The sequence below is a fragment of the Tiliqua scincoides genome, chromosome 12 (genome assembly GCF_035046505.1).
Source record: "Tiliqua scincoides isolate rTilSci1 chromosome 12, rTilSci1.hap2, whole genome shotgun sequence".
Lineage (NCBI taxonomy): Eukaryota > Metazoa > Chordata > Lepidosauria > Squamata > Scincidae > Tiliqua > Tiliqua scincoides.
In genome coordinates, this window is record NC_089832.1 from 1312999 (window position 1) to 1331199 (window position 18201).

Genomic DNA, 18201 nt, shown 5'->3' on the forward strand with positions numbered 1-18201 from the left:
GGCGGAAAAGTTGGCCTGACTCGGCGGCCACCTGCGCGCCTCGGGACCCCACCCCGGGCTGCAGCGGTGGCGTAGCTGGAGGGGGGCAAAGCTTTAGGCTTCGCAGGAGCCATGCGGAGCGGAGGCTCTCTGCAAGGCCTAGCGCTTGGCCCCCCTCCAGCTACGCCACTGGCCCGGGGCTCACCCCGCCGCCGGGGGGCGTTGCTGCCCCTGCCGCGTCTCTGCCCCAGAGCGAGAGGCGGGCGAATGCCCCGCCTGCCCGTCCCGCGCGGGACTCCTGCGGAACAGAAGCCGGCCTGCGTGGCGCCCGTCGAGGGTCGCGCTCCTGGTGCCCAGGGCTGGGGGGGGGCCGAAGGGCAACGCCAGCACGAGCCGCTTCGCACTTCCGTCCCCGGCCGGGCAGGCGAGGCGCCCATCCCGCCCAGCAAGTCGGAGTCCGGCCCCTTCCCCGCCCTCCGGCCAGGACAGCCCCTCGAGCGGACGCTGCGCGCTGGCCTCCCCGCCTGGGCTGGGCTGGGCGCAGAGAGGCGGGGGCATGATCCGCAGGGGAGGTAAGGGGCGTGCAGCGAGGGGGCGCCTGGCCGGCCCCGATCCGTCGTGCCTGGGCTGGGCTGGGCGCGGGCTGCGCCCCTGGAGAGCTTCCCCCCTCCAGGGGGGGGCTTTGCTGCTCCGCGCCGCGCTTCCTGCCGCGTCCAGGCTGCGGGTGGGACTCGAGCCTCCCCTGGACGCCTGCAGGGCTCCTTGGCGCGCACAGCCTTCGCGGCACAGCTGGCGGGGAGCGTTGGCACCTTCTGCGGGGCGCCCGCGGACACAGGCGCTGTGAGCCGCCGGGGAGGGAGGCGTCCGGCAGGCTCAGGCTTTCCAGCACGGAGCGGCCGTGTTCGAGGGCAAGCTGGACCTGTTGGACTTCCGCTTGTCCGTCGCGCAGCTGGTGCGGTTGCAGGAGCCGCCTCTGGCTCGCTGCTGCGGTGAACTGGCCCCGACCACGCGCTGTAGGGCTGCCTGGCGTGTTGGAGGCGGCCGGGCAGGGCCCCAGGTTCACATCCCCACCTGGTTACTGTGCCAGCTGGACGGGTCACTTTCCCTACCTTCTTGCGGTCATGAAAGATGAGGGAATGCTGAGGTCCTTGGAGAGGGGTGAAGATTCCCGGCAGCAGAAACAGCGACCCTCCCCCCCCCCCCAACCACCACCCCATGCTCTTGTGGAAGGCTAGGATGGGAGGTGCCAGTTGTGTGCCTTAATGAGAACTGCTGCCCTCTGGGCTGGCTCTGTCCTCTTGGGATGCAGAGCAGGGAGGGCTGGGCTGGGGATATGTTTGCATCTCCTGTGGGTACTGGGAACTATGTTTGGAGGAGCCCTGGGGAAGCTGCTGGGCAACCTGCAGAACAGGTCCCCAGGGCAGGCTGAGAGCTGGGCCAGGACAGGCGAAGGTTGGCTGCAAGGATCTGCTGTGAGCACCAAGGGGGCTCTCCACAGGGGCTGGTAAATGGCTGCCTGCTGGCTGCCAGCCCCGAAGAGAGTGGTTCCCTCAGAGGCTTCCCTGGGAAGGGTCCTGGTGTGAACAGAGTGCCTCGGGGCTCCGTGCTGCAGACACAGGACGCTTGTTCAGGGCTCTGGCCCCCCTACTGGGAGCAGTGAGGTTGAGGGACCAGCCCGGCGCCCTCTCGCTGGTCTCCTCCCGCAGCCTGCACAGATGCCCCTTTGTTTTAGGGCTGCCTTCCTCACAATGGGGAGCCCTCACAGATTGTTCTGGGGCAGGAGCATCTTGCAGGCAGGAGAGCCCTGGGCTGTGGCTGTGGGAGCCAAGTCAGGCTGGATCCTGCCCCATAAATCTTGGCATCCGCCCTCCCGGTTGCTCCAGGGGAAGAGGCTGAGAGGGGGTTTTGTTTTAGGAGAGGGGGGAAAAGGACAAAGGACACAACTGTTTGTGGGCAGTCAAAGCCAGAATGCCTGTGGAAAGTCCGAAAAGCGCAATTCTGATTTTTCTCCCCCCTTAAGGCTTTCCTCATTCAATGCATTTCTGTGCTGCACCTGTAGCTCTGTTTCCAGGGTGGTTTATGAAGGCCTTATGGACTTATTTACCTTATACAGTTGATGTAAGAACATCAGGGCAACACATGCAAAGTGCTATACCAATACTAAATGTTATCAGCTGCAATAAAACTTTTCAAAACCTGGGCGAATTTTAAAAAGCGTTTGCTGTGAGTTGCGAAGAGAAATGGAGCCTCTGTGTTCTGTGGCAGTCTACCTCAGATGCAGGAGGTGAGGGGTTGGATGGGCCTGCTGCATTAGTTTTGGTTGCATTTGGCTGGTTGTGAGTTTTGTGCTTCCTAACTGCGAACTTATCTTGGCAGATACCCAGAGGGCCGTGGAGATCCTGGCTCGGTACCAGGGAATCTTGTGTTCCCCAGAGGAACAGCCTCTGCAAGTGTCCATCGGGAAAGTGGTTCACATCTTCCAGAGTGAGCTCTTCCAGGCTCTTTTGGGTAAGTTTAGCCCCCTCCCCCCATGAGAGAGCCAGACTGCCAGGAAAGAAGGGAAGCTGTGCCAGTGGCTGGGCAGCCTCTGCGCCTTCACAAGTCTCCCTCTGCAAGAGTGATGATTATTAGATATACTAGCATAGGCTCACTGAGGGTCAGGCATTCCACTGATCAAAAAGGACCAATCAACTAATTACACAGGCCTAGAAAACTGAGGGTCAGAAAAGTTTTTCCCAAACTTTATGGTGCTTTGATATGAATTTGGGGTGCTGATTCAAAAAATGGCATCCGTTTTGCCCTATCACGTCTAGTTTTGGAGATATAGTATAATCTCATTAATGAATGGGTCAAGCAGCTTCCTTATGAGGAAGCCATGGTGTGGGCTTCTTTATGAGGAAGCTGCTTGAACCATTCACTAAAGAGGCTGTGCTGTGTCTTCCAAACTAGACGTGATAGGGCAAAACGGATGCCGCTTTTGCAATGGGCACCCAAATATACCCAGGAATTAGTGTAACATTTAAGGAAGCAAAATGTGTGTTGGCCTGTGTTATCAGCATACCCTTTAGTTAGCAACAGGCTCAGGTCACAAGTTAGTTCTCCATGTCTGTGAAATTCACTTTTTACAAGGCATTGCTGTTCATTGTTGTAACTTTAGCAGCTTCTGTAGGCATGAATGTTTACTGTGGTTCTTCTCTTGGACTTTTATCCTGGAGCACCTTTTATTGTTTGTTTACTCACTGTATTTGATATCTTGCCTGCCTACATTACATCAGTATGTCTTCAAACTGGCTTTCTCTCTCCAGCTGCCCTTTTCTGCAGCTGTAAGCACCCAGTGGACGCTTTGGCACTTGACCAGGCAGCTGGCTAGCATTCCCTCTAGCCCAGCAGATGGGCTGGCAGCAGCTGGCTGGCACTGGACACTGACTGGTAGCAGCTCTGCAGGGCTTCAGATGGTGGAGGGGCTTCCCAGCCCTGCCTGGAGATGCTGCCAGGGGCGGAACCTGGGACCGTCTGCATGGACTAGTCTTCCCTAGGGAATGGCAGCCATTCACTTTATAAAGGGAAAAAGGTAATGGAGGAGAAATGGTGTGTGGCTTGCATTCTGGGAACATGTGCTCAGATTGAAGAGGATGTGGTATCCCATATCCCATAGTATGGGCCAGAAGAAGCCTTGCAGAGCCACCTCTGCTGGGAACCTGAGTAGCCTCTCACAGGAGCACCTGCTGACCTTGCCCAGGACAAACTTTTCTGGAGCACAGTCCATTTTTTCAGATGCACAAAGTGAGAGGCTTGCAGGGGAGAATTAGGATGTCTGCCACAACTCTCTGAAAGCAAAGAATACAGGTTTCTTGCTTCAGAGCTCATGTTTTTACTCATAAGTAGAGGTGTGTTTTTCAGGTGTTTTTTTTTGCAGATTTAGTTTTTTGACAAAAATGAGAAGTATAGAAAGTGATGTTCTGTGTTTTTATCCCAAGGGCTCATTTTTATAATATAATTGCTTTAAAAATGTATTAGGTAGGTGATATAGGTGGTATAGTGTCAACACATGCAGCCAAGTGCATGTAGAGGTGTTAGAGAACAGTTTTATTTTTTTCAGAGTGTTCAGGTTTATTTTATTACACAAATGAAGTGTACAAAGCAGTATTATGTGTTTTTATTTTATTATCACTGGAAAATCATCTCTTCTCATAGGTAAATTTGATCTAGCATAGTCAATTTGGCTACAATTCCTGTGACCAAAGATGTCTTCAGTTGGGAGACAGCCGGGGGGGGGGGGGCGGGGAGAGAGTGAATGTGGTCTGTACACTTGATGTTCATGCATTTCTTAAGTGGGAAAAGTGACAGTTTTCTGCTCCTGAGGACCATGCAATCTAAGTTTTATGGGGGGGGGGGAGAGCTTCCTGGGCACCAAAGAGACAGGTCATTTTTCAAGGCTCTTCCTGCCCTCCCAGTTTGCCCAGCACGATTGATTTGGGAGCACCAGTTGACTGAAAGATGAGTTTGGAGCTGAAAGCCCTGCAAGTTTTGCAGTCTCCTGGAGACAGATGCACCTGGGAACAGAGACCAGATGCCCCTTGGGATGGTGCCTGGGCTTCCCAGACAGCCTTCCACCCAGATAATACTTGCAGGCCCTCTGATTTTGGAGGAAGTCAGCTGGGCCGGCTGAGTGAGGGATGCAGATCTTCCTGGCTTGAGGCAGACAGGCAAATGCAGCGGGGCTGGAGTGTCTGGCTGGAGCGGCCACAGCTACCGCTCCAGCTCAGGAATGCAAGACCCTGGCCCTGTGCGCAGAGGAAATGCCTGGGCCTCTACCTCCCGCCTCCTCCCAGATTTTCCCAGCCGAGTCTGGTCAGCCGCCAGGCCGTTCCTATTGCTCTGCTGCAGTCACGGTGACGGTGGCGGCTGCGGCAGGCCTACAGAGCCTCCCCTGGCCTGAGAGTTGCAGGAATGCATCCCCTCTGCCACCCCAGCCTGTTGCTGCTTCAGGTGAGCTTCCCTGGGAAGGAAGGCCTTTCATGCTGGCTCCTGCTGCTGCAGGGCCTGCTGGGAAGTGGTGTGTGTGTGTGTGTTTGTGTGTGAGAGAGAGAGAGAGAGAAAGAGAGGGCCCTGCACAGACCAGGCTAGACACAGGGTTGGGACTAGCAGAATTTCCAAAGGGAAAATTGTCCCTGAACTTGGACAAGAGTTTGAATTGGGCCTGTGGCGGATTGTGAAGGGGAGATCAAACAGGAGGCTGGAGTACCAAATGCAGAACTCTGCTTCCCACTGCTGCTTGCAGTGCAGCACTGCTGGGCTTCATCTGGGCTTGGGTGGTGCTCCAGCAGTTTCCAGATGTGAAGTGGGGGGGGCAGAAGCCAGTGAGGCAAGCAGTAGCTCCTGGTGTGGTGACTGTCTCTGAGTCCTTGGTTCCGCTGGGCTTGCTTCAGCTGACTGCTGGCTACAAAGGCAGTTGGCACATGCTGCAGGGACCGTGTTCTCCAGGACTTGGTGGGCTGTGACCTGGTGCTGCACCTCTTGGGAAGGGTCCCCCTATCCCGGGCTAGTGTTGGAGCTTTGATCCTTCCTCCACTGGTGTCTTTCGGCTTGCCTTCCAGATATCCAGGAGTGCTACGAGCTGAACTTGCTCTCTGCCTGCCAGCAGAATGGGCGTGAGGAGCTGGAGCCTGGAGCACCCAAGAGCCAGCATGGCGTTGGCCCCCAGCACTTCCTGGAGGATCATGGCCAAGGCAGGCACGCCCTGCAGGTGAGACTGGCGCTATCTTCTTGTGGGTTCCCTGCCTGGATGGCTGTGCTGGGCTGGGCCCTCCCCCCCAGCTGGGCACTCTGGGTGTGAGCTCCGCTTTGCCTGTCCGGGGTGTCCTCTGGCACCCCCACGGTACTGTTTGGCCCAGTGAAGTTGGGGGCGTCACCTGCAGAATAGGCTGGGATCCTCTGCTCCTCCTTGCAGGGTGTCTAGCAGAACAACTTTGCCCCATGATCCAGGCTTGCCATCCTGCCAAGGCAGCGAATCAGGCGGTGGGGCCTTTGTTCTTTGCTGCCCCACTCCTGCCCTCCTCTTCCTCTGATCCTCCTTCCTGGCATGTTCTGAGCATGGGGGAAACGTGAAGCTGCCAGCCCAACTCCCAGTGTCTGTTGCCTCTGGGGAGCCTGGAGGATTGATTTCTGGGATGTGGGGCAACACCCTGGGAGTGGCAGAGGGAACATCCCTGCAGCCCATGTCAGGGTGGACCTGCTGTGCCATCATTCTTCCTGAAGCAAGCCCTGTTGCTGACACCCCTTGGGAGCTTAAAGGCCATGCCTGCCCCCCTTGCCTTGGCGACTGCTTGGTCTGTCTCCGTCAGGAGTCCTGCAAACCTCCTGCTGCTGGGCACCAAACAGATTTTCACCCTCTTCCCCCCCCCCCAAGAGGTGATGTGAGAAAAGCTTCCCTTTTGTCTCGACTTTGTAGTGCTTCAGGAACCTGTTTGATCAGTGACAACAACAGAACAAAAGCCGTCTGCAGGCACCAGGGTTGAGGGAGGCCTCTCTCCGTTGCCCCTTGGAAGGCTGTTTGCAGTCTGGAAAGCGGCCGCTGGAGGGCGCCAAAGGCAGCTCCGTCCTAGTCTGGACTTTTCAGGCTCTTCCCCCAGTTGAAGCTTTTTTTGTTGGTGTGGCAGCAAGAAATGTTTCTCCTGAAGGGCTGGCCAATCTCTTCTGCTGCTTCTGCCCCAGCTCAGGGCTTGGCCTGTTGCTGCTGCTGTTATGTTTGATGAAAGATTGGATGTTCTGTCCCCCCACCGCACCCAACATCATCCCTTCAAGACAACCTGAGGCTTTCATGAGGGATTCTGCATATGCAGCTGGGGGGTGCTGGGGGTGGTTATTCTGCCATCTTTCATGCAGAACACAAGGGCAACTTCTTGCTCATGGCTTAGCTGAGTGCCTGTTGCTGGTGCATTTGTGTGTGTGTGTGCGTGTGTGCTCCCTGTTTCACCCCCCCATCTGTGACAGCGGCTGGTGGGATGTGGGGGCAAAGAGAGCCCAGGCATGTTGCCATCCAGGCCTCACGGAGCTGCTTCCCTTGGTTCTGGGTTGCTTCCTGGACCCTCATTGTGCTTCCCCTTCCCTTTTCATTTCAGGGCAAGCCGGAAGGGCGAGCAGCCTGGGGCCAGGACTCGGGGCCAGCCCCACGGCTGGTGAGAGTGACTGAGAGCAGGATGGAGCTGCCAGCCCGCGTGTGCAGCCTGGTGGTGGGAGTCTGCAGCACTTTGCCCCAGGTGAGCTTCCTGAGGGAGCAGAGTTTGAGGCCTCAGAAGTGCAAGGGCTGGAGCAGAGGGCAGGCTGGGACTCCTCAGGTGGGGGGGGGGAGTCGTGTGTGGGTGACCCAGATGGTCTTGGAATATGGACAGGCGATCCTCCAGGGTCCTTGCTGGTCAGCGCAGGGAGCTGGACCAGCAGTCTGTGCAGGCCTTCTTGGCCTGGTGTGCCCTCTGGTTTAAGAGAACAGCCTGTGCAGGATTAGGCCAAGGGCCCACCTGGTATAACTTCCTGTCTTCAGCAGTGGCTGGCCAGCCAGATGTCCTGGGAAGCCCCTAAGCAAGGCGTAGGGCTGCTGTCCTCCCCCTGGGTGCCTGGTAGTCTTTGGCATGCCAGCATCTATGCATTCGACTGCTATCTTGCCTTTCTCCCCGAAGGGCACCCAAGCGACTGCAGCAGCAGCAGCAGCTTGCAAACAAAGCTACAATGGAAACTCGGAGAAGGTGTGCAAGTCAGTGTCCTGCACACTGGTGTGTAGCCTTCATCACCAAGAGGTGGGATTTACTGTTCTCATGGGTAAGCTGCAGTGTGAAGCCATTGTGGCCTGCTCAAAGGTTGCACGGGAATCTATCCACCACGGTCAGCTGCTGCTCCCTCTGTGAACTTGGCTGTTTTCTGAAGCTCCAGGGACCACTCCCACCTCTTGGAGCAATACATTTCCAGGGTCGACCCTGTGTGTGTCTCTGAGAAGGGAACTTCCTTTCGCTTGGCCTGAACTGAACTTCTGCCTGAACCGGGCAGCCATGTCTGCGTCCATCATGGGGACAGGACGCTTGTGCCAAGCAGGGTGGGACTTAAGAGAGAAGCTGGTCCGTGGCACTGTATCTCAGCCCTTGCTCCAAACCCCAGGCTTTAGTGTTAGTTCCAAAATTGAGTGTGGGGGGACAGGAGACAAGCCACCTGTCAAACAGTGGCAGTTGGAGTGCAGATCTCGGTCTGGCTTCTCTGCCCATCAAGGTGGGGGGGGGGAGAGAGGGATTGGTTCTGAGGCCTTGAGTGGATCCCCGACGCGTGGCTGGTTCTCGTGGGCTCATTTCCCCTCCTGACATGTTCCTGCGGCTGCCTAGCAACCCAGCTGCTGTCTGCATGGAGCCCGGAGACAGACTGCAGCTGCGCCCAATCTGTGAGCCCAGCATAGAGTTGCAGGAGGGGGGGAGGGCAGGTTTGGGATCCAGGGCCTGGGCGCCGCCGTGTGTGTTCCAGTCTTGTCCCTTGTGCCAGCAGTTGGTCCTGTGTCTGGTAATGGGAATGAGGGAACAAGCTGCAGGCTGGCTGACGTGCTGAGGATGTCCTGAACCTAGAAAGGGGCATCTGTGTCTCTTCTCTCTGTGCCTGGGGGAGGGATGGGGGGCACTCACTTATTCTCAGACCCGTTGACAGAACCGGTGAAATGAGGCTAAGGAAACCTCTCCCATATTTCTTAGTCCCCCACCCTCCCTCCCTCCCTCTTCCCTCACCTTGTCTCATGCTTGCCAGTGCTGTTGAACCCCAGGCCAGAGGAGGCAAGGAACCAATCCCTGGGTCCAAGGAGAGTTTGAGGCCACTACCTGCCGTGCGCTTGGGACCCCTGTGTTGGAGGCAAATGGCAGTGGTGATCGCTCCCTGTGCAGGCTTCTGTCCACAGGTGGGGAAGTGAGAAAGTGAAAGCTGATCTCTGCACAGCCAGCCCAAGTGGAGCAAAGCTGCACATTGTACGCCAGGCCTGTTTGCTTGTGGCAGGTGCTGAGTGACTGGTGAATTGCAGTTCTGGGCTGGGTCACCAGCAGTGGGGAACAGACAGGTGTCTGTGTGCTGAGCCAATCAAATGGGCTTGGCTGTTTGTCTTGCCCAGGACTGGATTCATTAAGAATTAGACCGCAGAAGGCTGTAGCCAAAAGGCTGGCACCTAGTTGCCTTGGTGCTTTCCCAGTGGACTGCAGGAGTTTAGGGTAGAAATATTTCAGTTCCAACTGCCAGCTGCATATTGTGAGCGGAAGCTGTGTGCATATGGAGGTTTGCCAGGACAGAGCAGGTGAGCCTAAGCAAAAGAGTCATGGCAGATCTGGAGAAGAAGAGGACCTCTCAGGGTGCATGTGGGTCAGCTCTCCGTGAACTGGTAGCTGATGTGCCGGACGTGTGCAGGATTCAGACTGTCAGGCCTTGTCAAATGTCTCTGTGATAATCCCCAAGCATTTAAGAATGGGAGACTTCAACATCAGCTGAACCTGCCTGAAAAGACAGGTTTCTTCCTTCTTGCTAGGACTTCCTGAGGATCAAGCTAGCTGGGAGGCCCTCTTTATGGGGTTTGTGGAAGTGGCAATCTTGGTGGTGGGATCTGCTCTGAGCAGCAGTGGTTTTTTGGGACAGCCACCTTTCATGAGATGTCCCAGGTCTAGCCCAGTTTGCTAACCTTGGGGGGATCTTCCTGCTCCATCTGGGCAGAGTGGGGAGTGATCTCCAGAGTGACTTGCAGACCCCCATATTAGTCCAGCTTCCACCTGTGACATGCAGCCAGCTGTGATAGATTTTCGCCCTTCCTGGTGACAAGTTCCTGGACTCCTAGGGAAAGAGAGTTGGTTTTAATGTAACGCTGAACCGTGGCTTGCTGTAACTGCTGCTTAGGCTCGAAGCTATCGAGTAGTGCCCTGGATGAAGTGGTGTGCTGTGTGCTTGCAGCTGCAGAGAGGGCAGCAGTGCAGTGGCAATGCAGTCTGGTGCAATTTTGCATGCTGAACAGCCCAGGCTCAATTCCTGGTTGCTTCTTCAGGTGCAGCAGGTGAGGACTCTTCTCTCCCTGAAGCCCTGGAGAGCAGGTGGCCAGTCAGCGGCGCTGTGCTAGACTCAGGGCTTGCCCCAGGGCTTATCATTTCAAGTGGGTTTACTGCCTTCCATCATAATTCCAGAAAAACCAACCCGCTAATCTCAGCCAGGAAGTGAACTGACCTGACAGTTTCAGTAAGAACTGATTAACCTCATCTGGTCCTTTCTTCTAGCCTGCCAGTTTGTCCCTGCATCATTTGGCCTTTGTCTGAGTTGTTCCAGGATCCAAAGGGATGGTCCTGTGTTCTGATGGAAACAGAACACGCTCCTTGGAGCACTCTGGCTCTCTTGAGAGCTGTGTCCAGTCAGTGCTGCCATTGCTGAGCTAGACGGACTGAGGGTCTGGCTCAGTGTGAAACAGCTTCCCAGGTTCGTCTCTTCCCAAGGAGTCCCTGGGTGCTGTCCCAAGCAGTGGCCTGCCAGGGCAGAGCAAATTTCCTTGTTGGTTCAGTGGTAATGCTGAACTGTCCCCTGTCCAAATTGTGTGGGTCGCAACCCAGCTTCAGACCATGTTTTCAGATCCTGATTGGTGTCTCTTTGCCAGCCAGGGTTTGGTGTTTCACCAGAACCATCGCATCGTATCTGTTTTGCTCACTGCTTTGCTGTTCTGTGAGACAACATGGTGTCTTTTTGGTATGGTATGAAATTCCTGGGATAAGAGTAGATGGAATGGGAGGGGGAGAGAGGAGCTTGGTGCAGGGAGGGGGCTTGCATTTGTCTAATTGCCTTGGTCGATGATGATGTGTTTTTTTCATGTCAGGAATACTCGGAGAGGGGCCCTGAGTTTTCGTCCTGGGCTCCCTATTCTTTAGTTTCATTCATTCTCTGCATTTCTCCCACGTGCACTCCTCTTTCTCTGTCCTCTCCTAGTTTTCAAGAGGAACTGCTGAGCGCTTCCAGCTGCATAGTTAAATATAAACTGGTGCCCAGGAATGTCTCAGCCCAGTTCCTCCCTCCCTCCCTGTGCACCCGAGCATCCCTCCGGTGTCCCCTCCACACAGTCTCAGCTTCCTCAGTTGCAGAGGGAAGGCTTTGGCTTTTCTTTTCCTGAACAGCCCTTGACAAAAATCCTCAATGAGGACTCTTAAAACCTGAATAATTGCAGGTCAGGCTAGAAGGGAGTTCCCTATCCTGGATCATCAATGAAAGTAGAAATGGCAGGCGGTTCTGCAGGTACCTGGCTGGAGGAGGGGGAGTCTTTTGGTGAGCAGACCCCATTCCAGGACCCATTTGGTCCCAGTCTGTGGGCTCCCGGTGATGAGCTATTTCTCACCTGTCTGAAGGTGGATCGGCTCCTGTTCAAAGCTGTGAGGGTGAGTTGCACTTGGCTGCTTCCTGGTCTGCACACCTCCACACCTGGACATCATCAGTGGACCCTCCCAGGCTGAAATAATCTTGTCATTTCCCATGATGTGAGCATAGGAAGCTGCCCTCTGCCAAATCAAGCTCTTGGACAGCATCATCTCCTTTGTCTGGCACCATCACTCCAGGGTTTCTGGGGGTGTGTGTGTCTTTCCCTCCCCTACCTGGAGACACTGCCAGAGATTGAACTTGGGATCTTCTACATGGAGGGGGCTCTGCTGCTGAGCTCTGCACAGCCCTCTGCATGGTCTTATGCAGCAGCCACATGGCATGCTTGTGCCTGCATGCTATGCTGTGGACTCTGATGTGCTCTCAGTGCTTCTGATGGTGAATGCGACATGTGTCGTCATGGCTGCATGGAAGGACTGAAATGCCTTCTGAATGAGTACCATAGCAGAGCAAGCCTTCTTTCTCTGGGTACAGGTAGCCAGGGATATCTCCGGGAAGCAACAGAAGACCTGAAATGGTTCCTAGGACCAGACACCTTTAAGAACAGTTGGCTGCTGCAATTCTGGCAGACCAGCTGATTGGTTGGGAAGTGAGTTGGCTGGGAGGGGGAGGGAGCAGCCATTCAGAAATCTGCTGCATTACTCCCCTTGCTTAAAGGGGACTGAGCAGGGGGTGGGTGAAGGAACAGCCTCGCTCGCTTCTCCAGTGCTGTTCTCGACAGTCTCCTCTGCTTGGCTGTCAGCATGGCTGCTTCCCCAAAGATTGGTGTGACATCATCAGCTGGGCCTTGTCAGACTCCAGAAAGCAGATCTCAGGGGAGAGTTTGGGATTTCCAGGGGGTGTGAGGCCAGCTGGAGCTAGCAGTTGAGAAGCCAACTGAAAGCCTCGCGCGTTATGCTGGAAGCAGGCCCTGAGCTGCTCTGCAAGGCCTTGCTGAAGGTGACAGTTTGCAGAATGATGGACGAATGCAGTGAGCTGCCTTCTCCCATGTCGGACCTCTGGTCTCCCCAGCACAGGCTAGTCCCATGCTGCCTGGCAAAGGCTCTTCAGGCTTCTGGGCAGAGGCTTGTCTTCCTCAGCCCTATCGAGATGCTGCCAGGGGCTAACTGGGAATCTTCTGCATGCAAAGCAGGGCCTCTGCCTTGGCACTGCAGCCCCATCTCTTGTATTCAGGGCAGTTCTATCCATGTCCTTGTGGGCCTGGCTGAATTGATGGCAGGCTGCTTGCTTGCCCTGGGCTGCCAGTTTCACGATCCTCATGATATTGAATTCTGCCCTCAGTCCCAAATTTTTTATGCCACCCTTCTTCCTCCAAGAAGCTCAGGGTGGTGAACATAATTCCTCCTTTCCTTTTGTCCTTACAACAACCCTGTGAGGTAGGTAAGGCTGAGAGAGAATGACTGACCCCAGCTTACCCAGGAAGCTTCGAGGCTGAGTGGGGATTTCCACCTGGATCTTCCAGGTCTACGTTCAACTCCCAAACCAGTACACCATCCTGGAACTCCCCTTGTCACATCCCTTGCCACATTCCCCACCCCTTTTACCACAGCATCTTGGAGAGTGCGTAACCCTGACTCTAGAATAGACTCTTCTAACCCATTTTTGCCCAACCCACAGGTGTACACATTTGGTCCAAGTTGTGCATATGCAACGATGGGCAGAAATGGCTTTTAATCTTTTCTATGTGTGGAGACTGTGGGGTGTACATGTCAACCATGTTTTGAACTTTTTTGCTGAATAGTAGTCTATAAATAGTTTTAATGAAAAAGTCTTTGTTCCCTGTAATGGGGATTTGAGCACATTTCAATACATTTAGACCAATGCAGTAGTCCCCCAACTGAGAGCCGGGGCTTCCCAGGGAGCTGTGGAAACCAGCCAGGGGAGCGACAGAATCCTCACAAAAAACCTGCCGCTCTATACAATGTATAGGATTGTAGCCCTAACGGGGAATTGTGGCAATGGCTCAGTAGGTTAAGGGAGCCGCCAGTTCGAAAAGTTGGGGAACCACTGATTTACTAAATGTTGAAACTGTGCAGGAAATGGTGACTCTCCCCATAATCCATTTTAAAGATTCATCCCCAAACCTGTGATCAAATGACACCCTCTTGACACCTGACCTGGGAGCCATGAGCTTCATAGTAGGCGAGATAAAAATGCAAGGTGATAAAATAATTAATGGTGCCCTGACTCTGCAGGAAGAGAAGGGAGCCTGAGAAGAGAGGTTGGGGGAAGAAGGGCTCAGAAACTCTGCTTCCCAAGAGGCCGTCCCTTTTTTTTCATACAAAGAGCCCAAAGCTCAGGGTGTAGAGTACAGGTTTTGTGGGAACAAAGTCCCAATTTCAGAGAGCATGGTTGGAAAAAAAATTGCTGCTTGAGGGAGGTGCTGCCATGCGGTGTTGGCGGTGGCGGGCTGGGTGGGCCAGAGGTCTGACTCAGCAGGCAGAAGCTTTGTATGGCATTTGAATTGGAGATATGCAGCTTTTCAGAGGGCGATACCATAGTCTTCCGAGACTGAAGGATGCCAATGAATGATGCAGCTTCCACCTTCCTGAATACACCAAGGAGCATTGCGTAGATACCATTCTCTCTTCTGTGTGGGGCACAGGTGGAAGAGGCAGCTGACCCTGAATGGTAGAATCTTCTCTCTTTGTTCTGTTCATCTGTTTTTGCTCTTTTTCCTTTCTGTCTTTCAAGGTTAAAAAGGGGTCATTCACTCAAGACTAACACAGCATTTCTCAGCGCTTGTCCCCCACCATACCACTTGTCACGATCCACCTATTGGAATTGCCTTCAGAAGTCGTTGGCAACCTTCAGTCTCGAAAGACTATGGTATCGCGCACTGAATGGTGGTTCTGGAACAGCGTCTAGTGTGGCTGAAAAGGCCAATTCAGGAGTGACAATCCCTTCCACACTGGGAGCAAGTGCAGTCTGTCCCTGGTCTGTCTCCCTGGCTATGGGCCTTCCTTCTTTGCCTCAGACTGTTGGCCAAGTGTCTCTTCAAACTGGGAAAGGCCATGCTGCACAGCCTGCCTCCAAGCGGGCCGCTCAGAGGCCAGAGTTTTCCACTTGTTGAGGTCCACTCCTAAGGCCTTCAGATCCCTCTTGCAGATGTCCTTGTATCGCAGCTGTGGTCTACCTGTAGGGCGCTTTCCTTGCACGAGTTCTCCATAGAGGAGATCCTTTGGGATCCGGCCATCATCCATTCTCATGACATGACCGAGCCAACGCAGGCGTCTCTGTTTCAGCAGTGCATACATGCTAGGGATTGCAGCTTGTTCCAGGACTGTGTTGTTTGGAACTTTGTCCTGCCAGGTGATGCCAAGAATGCGTCGGAGGCAGCGCATGTGGAAAGCGTTCAGTTTCCTCTCCTGTTGTGAGTGGAGAGTCCATGACTCGCTGCAGTACAGAAGTGTACTCAGAACGCAAGCTCTGTAGACCTGGATCTTGGTATGTCCCGTCAGCTTCTTGTTGGACCAGACTCTCTTTGTGAGTCTGGAAAACGTGGTAGCTGCTTTACCAATGCGTCTGTTTAGCTCGGTATCGAGAGAAAGAGTGTTGGAGATCGTTGAGCCAAGGTACTCACCAGTTACTTCTGGATTGGGAGGCCAGATGCGACACAACAAACACCAGTAAGAGGCTCAGGGTGGACAGGAGGACTTTTGAGCATGCAGAAATTGCATACTGAGCCTCCTGCCACTGCTTGTTGCATTGTGTTGCTGGTCTCGCTGCCAGGGATCTGGGGGGTCCAATGTGTACCACCAGACACCACCTCGAGTACCACTGGTGGTACATAAGAAGGGCCCCGCTGGACCAGGTTGGTGTGAGGTTGGTGAGCCCTGCTTAGAATGTTAGCATAGGGGAGGGAATGAGTTGCCAATGCAGCTGCTTTGCAGGCTTATGTGTAATGTGTGAACTGGTTCTTAAACTTAAATTCCCTTTCACAGAAACATCATAGCAGTTTGCTATTCTATACTGTTCTCCTTATGCCTGGACCAGGGCACTCCACAAAGCAGAAAAGGATGGTTTCATTTCTCCAGGGGCTTAGACTCTGAGGCAGGCTATTCATTGGCTGAGTTATAAATTTAATAAAAACAATGGGGAATATTTGTACTTGTCTCTGGGCAGCAGAAAGGAGACCCATAAGGTGTCTGCCCCCTGCCTTGGATCATGAATTTGGGACCATGTAAACTTTATGCAGAACACTCACCTTAACACGTGATGTTAAAAGCCTGAAATGTTTTTCCAGCTTTGTTTGTCCTCCTTCTGATTAATGTATTCTGATTTTTAACCTTTTAGATTGTTGTTGTTGCATTTTGAATGTGTGAGTTGACGGATGTGGGGGAGTGAAAATAAAAAAGTGGGTAGGAACTGAGAACAAGTGGAAGCAAAGGGGCTGAGTGTTGGGGGTGCGGGGGTGGGCCTACAAGGAGGGTGTGTGCTGAGCGGAGGAACTCCAGTCCCTGATTTTTGGCAACAAGACCTTTCAGAGGCTCAGCCAAGGAGGCCCTCTTGCCACAGCCCTTTCTGAGGGCAGCTGAGGAAGGCAACTCCAAATCATGACAAGGATGGGTTGAAGGGTGTGGTTAAAAAGAGGGGAGCTGTGGAATAAGGAGGGAGACTAAGAAGTGGGGTATTCCTGGCAGCTGTGCTCTTAAATGTTGCTTCATTTGGAATCTGCAGAAGTTGGTCTTGTCAGAACAAACAAGTGCTCAGCTTGATGATCATAAAGGCCCATCTCATCCTGGCAGCCAGGTGCCTCTACAAGCTGGGCATGGAAGCCACAGGGTTGGTCTCGTTTCCATTTAAGCCACAGTAGTCAAAGCTATAACCTTGGAATGGGGATTTCAGTGCCCCTGTAACCAGTGTCTGATTCTGCAGGTTTCTGTTTGTTGCTGGTGTCTAATTCTGTACACTCTCAGTGGTTTCTAGGCCTTTACTTCAGGATAATATACCAGCATGTAGCCCCCAAGCTACATTAAGTACCTTGTCTGCACCTAGAATATGATGGTGTAGTGGAGAGGGGCCCTGAACATGTACAGAGTGCAAGCATTTCGCCACTAATCACAGGCTGTCTGCCCACTTTGGAGGTGGGGGGAGCAGGACGTTTGGGTTGAAGGGTGTGGTTTGGAGGTAGCTCTGCTTGCAAATCAGGCTGGTGTCAGGTGTGCCCCCCCCCGCGCGCCTGACATGGAGCCCCCTCGAGACTGGAAGGCGTTCTCCTCTCTGGGGGTGGGTGTGCCCTTGACGGGGGGGGGGGTCGGCCTCTCTCAGCCCTAGTAAGGGGGGAGGAGGATGAGCACAGAAGCAACCTTGACCTGCTCGGTCCATCCAACCTCGGGCTGGCCCCGGTTCCTGCCCGGCAGCAGCCTTCCAGCGCTGCAGGCGAGCGCCAGGAGTAGACCCGGAGCCTTCCTCCCCTGCAGGGCTGTTGTAGCTGTGCCTGAGTAGGTGGCTGTGAAGCCCCTGGCTTTGGGGCCGCCCTGCTGGGGCTGGGGGGGCGGCGGGGTCTTCCGTCCCGCGCGGAGGGGGCGTCCCCTGTGGGCGGGGGGGGCGCCTGGGTACCAGCGGCGGCGCGTGTGCCTTTAAGGGCGCTGCTGCCGCCGCCTCGCGCCCTGATTGGCTGCTGCGCGGAGACCGGGAGGCAGGAGAGGGATGCTCGGCGCGCGCCGCCTTCCCTCCCCGTCCAGGGACCACAAGCGGCAGCAGCGCCGGAGCAGCCGCCGCCGCCGCCTCCCCGGCTCTGGAGGGCTGCGCGCCCGCGCCGGAGACGGCCCCGCATGCGGGCGCGAGGGGGGAGGCTGCCGCCGCCGCTCCGCTGAGGACCCGCGGGCGCCCCTCCAGCCAGCGGGGCCGGGCGATGCGATGCGGCGCGGCGGTGCCGCGGTAGCCCCCCGGGAGCAGCAGCGCCGCGCCTGCCGGGGGAGCTGAGCGCCGCGCCCCGACGGGGCGGCCGTGGTCTGGGCGCAGCCATGCACAAGCACCACCACTGCTGCCGCTGCCCGGAGTGCTACGAGGTGACGCGCATGGCGGCCCTGCGGCGCCTGGAGCCCCCCAGCTACGGCGAGTGGCAGCAGCACGAGCAGTTCGGCTACGGGGGCGGCTACGGCTCGCAGACGCTGCCCTCGCAGGGGGGCGCCCCCCCCGCCGCCAGGACCAAGGGCAAGCTCATCCCCACCTCGCGGGACAACGCGCCGCCGCCGCCCCCGCCCGCCGCCCCCCCCAAGCAGGGCCCGCCCAAGAGCTGCGGCGGCGGCGGCGGGGGCACCCCCAAGATGAACGGCAGCAGCCCCGGCTGGTGGCCCGAGTGCACCTGCTCCAACCGCGACTGGTATGAACAGGTGGGTGCCGCTGCGCCGCGCCGCCCCGCGGGGGGGAGGGGAGGGGGTCGCCGTGCCCCCGGCACCCACCCGTCGAAGGGCCCCTGTGGCCCTGCCCGGGCATCGCCGGTCCTTTCCTGGGGGGCCCCAGCCTGTTCCCGGTCTCCACCACCACCAGCTCAGAAAATGGATGGAGCCCAGCGCAGCTTCCATGGCAGCCCCTAAGATGGAGGCTGGGCTCCTTCCTCCACCTTGCCTGAGCACAGCACGTTGCCAGCTGCCATCTCTCCTCCAGGCTGGCTTTGGCTGGGCCAGGCAGTGGGGCTGGGGGGGCTCTCCGTCCTCCCCAAAGGGGGCCTGCTGCTGCTCATCCCTGGCCACCTCCCTCACCACCCCCTGGCCTCAGCCTTCCTGAGCTCTTGTGGCCTGGTGGACCAAGATGGGGCTACCTGCCTCCCCTCCCTCCCAGCTGTCAGAAGGCTGTCCAAGGAGCCCT

The 18201-nt window shown here is 55.9% G+C and overlaps 1 protein-coding gene across 2 annotated transcripts in view; it reads left to right on the forward strand.

The window, feature by feature from the left end:
- The first annotated feature begins 467 nt into the window (after window positions 1-467).
- DLG3 (discs large MAGUK scaffold protein 3) overlaps window positions 468-18201 on the forward strand; it is a 70326-nt gene continuing 52592 nt past the window's right edge. The window contains exons 1-5 of one of the 2 annotated variants that reach the window (XM_066640050.1): window positions 468-551; window positions 2356-2487; window positions 5577-5725; window positions 7101-7238; window positions 7656-7772. In XM_066640050.1, the coding sequence (XP_066496147.1) occupies window positions 536-551; window positions 2356-2487; window positions 5577-5725; window positions 7101-7238; window positions 7656-7772 (552 nt within the window). In that variant the 5' untranslated portion in view covers window positions 468-535. The remainder of the gene's footprint in view (window positions 552-2355; window positions 2488-5576; window positions 5726-7100; window positions 7239-7655; window positions 7773-18201) is intronic. The other variant, XM_066640051.1, reaches the window with a different exon arrangement.